General features: G+C 36.5%; 1 protein-coding gene across 1 annotated transcript; it reads right to left on the bottom strand.

Moving 5' to 3' along the window:
- On the bottom strand, positions 1-3171 carry LOC109163110. Its single transcript, XM_019311835.1, has 4 exons — positions 2888-3171; positions 2701-2783; positions 434-489; positions 1-338 (listed from the first exon to the last, which is right to left on the bottom strand). Exons 1-4 carry the CDS (start codon positions 3057-3059, stop codon positions 260-262), a joined length of 390 nt encoding a protein of 129 aa, XP_019167380.1. The 5' UTR covers positions 3060-3171; the 3' UTR covers positions 1-259.
- Positions 3172-3690: the final 519 nt, after the last annotated feature.

The following is a 3690-nucleotide window of genomic DNA, read 5'->3' as shown; positions in this document are numbered from 1 at the left end:
AGAAAGAATACTAACTTCCTCTTTGAGAAAAGGCATTCCCAGATTTCACTACTAAGTGTCTAGATTTATAACAGTATTTGCTACATTATACTCAATATTTTGGTCTTGAAAACACAAGATGGCAGAAGCATGTCATGTGACTAAAACACTGAAATCGCAACATACATATAATCTTCAATGCTGATCCATCCTAGACTCCCAACTCACACACAACTACACTGGTAATTGAAATATATGGCAAGAGCGAAGAGCCGAAGAGCTAGTTGTCCTTGGCTCTCTTTTCCACTTCCTCCATCCTTTGGATCTCCTTGTTGTACTTGCAGATGCGGTAGATACACCTAAAAACCACATCAAACATCAATGTGGTTACCAAAAGAAAGCCTAAATTAAAGTAGCTTTTCAAAATTAATGTTCAAATACACGAGTGATTTACCAGTAAAGGAGGCATGCTGCCACACAAAGGATGCCATTCCTTTGAGCCTTGTAGATCTGGATAAAGCAATTAAAAGTAAGGGTACCTCAGAATTTTTACACATGGATCAAACCATTGGTGTGGCACAATGGGTTTATGAGGGTGGGTTGGCAAATTAGATCTAGCTAACGGAATAAACCTATAGAAATGTTGTTTGATGTTTACATGGCTTTGAAAAATATTAGGGACCGGAACATATATTAAGGAGCAGAATATTGGCACCAGAACTAAATTCAAATGACTCTTTGGGATGAACAATTATTTTCCTTCTGTGAAGTGCATAACACATGCAGAAGTCAACTACGAATGAAAGAAAACAACTTCAAGTAGTTAAACCTTATGTTGGTAAAATGTACTCAAGAAGTTCATTTGCAAATTCCAGTAATAACACAAAGTTTCTGACAGTAAGGAGACATTCATAAAATGAGAGTTATAGAAAGGTAAGGATGACAGTAAGTAATTATACACATATATAATTAAATAAATATTACTATGTAATATGTTTCACGTCAACTTTCATAAACATAATCTTACCGTGTTCTTTCCCTTTAATTATTGTTACTGAAAAAGAACTAATATTGTCTATTCCTTGATATATATGCTGCTTTGCTTTCCTTTCTTTCCAACCTAAAAATCCCCTAAGTCTAGCTTGGAACCTAATTTCTTGTAAAACTAATTTCACAAAGGAAACAGTAATCTCCCCCAAATAGATCGGAAATGCAATAAAAAAAGAGAAGATAGATTTTATAGATATTTGTTCTTTTTGATAACTAGTAATACAACATCTTTGAAACAAAAAGAGCATACAGAAAGTTAAAGAATAGACAAACCCTTGGTTTGGTGTAGTTATTAGTACAAAAAAGCTAAAGTAGTTCTCTCTTTCTCACTCTCAGATTTTACCCTGTATCTACTTTTTCCCACTTATGTTTCCTCAACCAGAATGATATACAACTATTCAAGCAATCTCCTCCATCTTTAAGATTTTTGCAGTAAGCCTTGAAGGCTTGCTCCTTACTCATCCAACTATCCATCACTCTAAAGACTAAGAGTGCATCTAAACGCTTCGTTGAATATCATACAACTATGAACATGCTTCTTCTTTTACATGGACATATAAGTAAACACAATTGTTATTGATCCCATTACTTCCATAATAAGAAAGGAAATGGGCAACAACTCCTTCAAAAACAAAACAAAAAATAATAATTGGAAACAAATAGCTGAATAGAAGTGCACTATTAGTTACTCGGTTAAGAGACTCAATTCACCCTATCTTTCTCACTAAAACCAGTGTTTCACTTAATTATCTACAAAGCAAAGCTATGATGCTTCTCCAAAGAGAACTGATTATTCATCATCCTGTCCTTTCTACCTATTAGTCCAATACTCCAATCAGATGCCATTGCCCATCGTCTTAAAATTCCAGGATTTGGCATCATCATACACTGATACACTGAATAACCACCAATGAAATGCAAACCCTCATTCTCTTCAAATTCCAATCTCCACTGTTGTCCAGATGCTTCACCAGAAAAATGTTGATAACTTGAGATGTGTAGGTGCCCAAGAAAGGAAAACAAATAGAAGGAATGTGGTAGCCATGTAAAAGTTCCCAAGTTTCTTAACTAAAATCAAAGGACAGGGAGTCAAGGGTGACAGGAACCAAGAAACATATGATTGATGCTCATCATGGGGCTTAATACTAAAGCGGCTCTTTCTTGGCTCAAAAGCATAAACTACAGCAAGGTTGAGGTCGAATCTGATGCTCAAACTGTCATTCAAGGCATCAACTCCGAAACTCAATCCTCTTCCTTCGACCTTGTTATCCTAGATGTTAAAGATCTACTATTCCTTCTAGACAATGTATCTATTTCATTTGTCAAACATTGTTATCTCGGCACTCTATTTCCAATGCAGATCGTAAGGATTGGTTCGAGGAACCTCCTTCCTTCATTTGTACTGCTCTTTCCTATGATCTTAATGAATGAATCTCTGTTCGCTCAAAATACTAAAGCACCACCAAATCAATCAGTTTATCAGGCATTTTATTTCAGCTGCTCAATGATACTTTACCCAATAATTTATTTATACTTTCAAAATCTCCATAGCTACACAGAATCTTTCAAAATCTTGCTCAGTTAAATTACAATGATGAACATAACGATTTACTTAAATTGTTTCCAGAGAGAGATCCACAGAAAACATTAAGAAAGAAAGGCAACGGTTACCGATTTCTCATAGCGGTCTCTCTCGGCGGCAGTGCAGATCTCACCGGTGCACATTAAGCGGTGCTCATTCTTCCAATAGATATCTAATAACACCATAAAAAGAAAAACACTAAGAATTATCCTAAAAAGCAATAAGATCAAATCGTACTAGTAATAAGAATAGGAAAAATAAAGAAGGAAATGCTACCAAGAAGCTGGAAAGCGGCGAAGGGTACGATGAAAAGCGAAGGCTGAAGGGTTAGAGATATGAGAGAGACGATCCGCGATCGGAGAGGCTTCGGCGATGGAAGCGTGAGGAGAATAGCGATGGCGGCCTCCACTGCCACGGCGTACGTAAGAATTATCCACTGCAAAGCCATTGTTTTCTTCTCTGTATTCTCTAGCTTTCTACTTTCTTAATATCGCTGTATTTTTCACTTCTCTTTCTTAATAGCCTAAGCTTCTGGAAGGTTGCTCATTTCTTTCCTTCCAAAATAATAATAATAATAATAATAATAAAATTATTGTTACGGAGTATTAATTTTCTAGGTGTACTCACAACTAATTGTTGGTTCCGATTGATAAGGGATGCAAGTATAGTGGGGTGAATAGACTCGCATAAAATTTTATCTATTTTTAATTAAGAGTAAATATTCAAAATGGTCCCTCGACTATAACTAAATTCTCAAATTGGTCTTCGACTTTTAATTTCAACCAATTAAGTCCTTAACTTTGCAATTTTAACACAATTTGATCCTTTGTCTATTTGACCGTTTGTTGACTGCGCTTTTTTAGGATATATATGTAATTTCATGGTCCATCGTCGGGTTTTTAAGGTTCCGGTTGCATTTCTAGACCGCACTGTTACATTTGAATCCACTGCCGGCGCTGCACCCCATGCCGGAGAGATTATAGCTTTTGATAGATAGATCGCCGAAGTCCCTGGAGTGGCTCTTCGAGAAAGTCGTGACTCCAAGCGATGTAGGCAAGCTGAACCGGCTCGGGATCCCC

The sequence above is a fragment of the Ipomoea nil genome, unplaced genomic scaffold, assembly GCF_001879475.1.
Source record: "Ipomoea nil cultivar Tokyo-kokei standard unplaced genomic scaffold, Asagao_1.1 scaffold2975, whole genome shotgun sequence".
Classification (NCBI taxonomy): Eukaryota; Viridiplantae; Streptophyta; class Magnoliopsida; order Solanales; family Convolvulaceae; genus Ipomoea; species Ipomoea nil.
The sequence above is the reverse complement of the archived record's forward strand: the minus strand, read 5'-3'. Positions and strand labels throughout refer to the sequence as shown.

Excerpts from the sequence above, each read along its gene's own strand:
- LOC109163110 (XM_019311835.1), bottom strand. The coding sequence starts at position 3,059 with ATGGCTTTGCAGTGGATAATTCTTACGTACGCCGTGGCAGTGGAGGCC. Across the intron at positions 2,784-2,887 it reads CGCCGCTTTCCAGCTTCTTG|ATATCTATTGGAAGAATGAG; the intron begins GTAGCATTTCCT and ends TGGTGTTATTAG. Across the intron at positions 339-433 it reads GCAGCATGCCTCCTTTACTG|GTGTATCTACCGCATCTGCA; the intron begins GTAAATCACTCG and ends TGTGGTTTTTAG.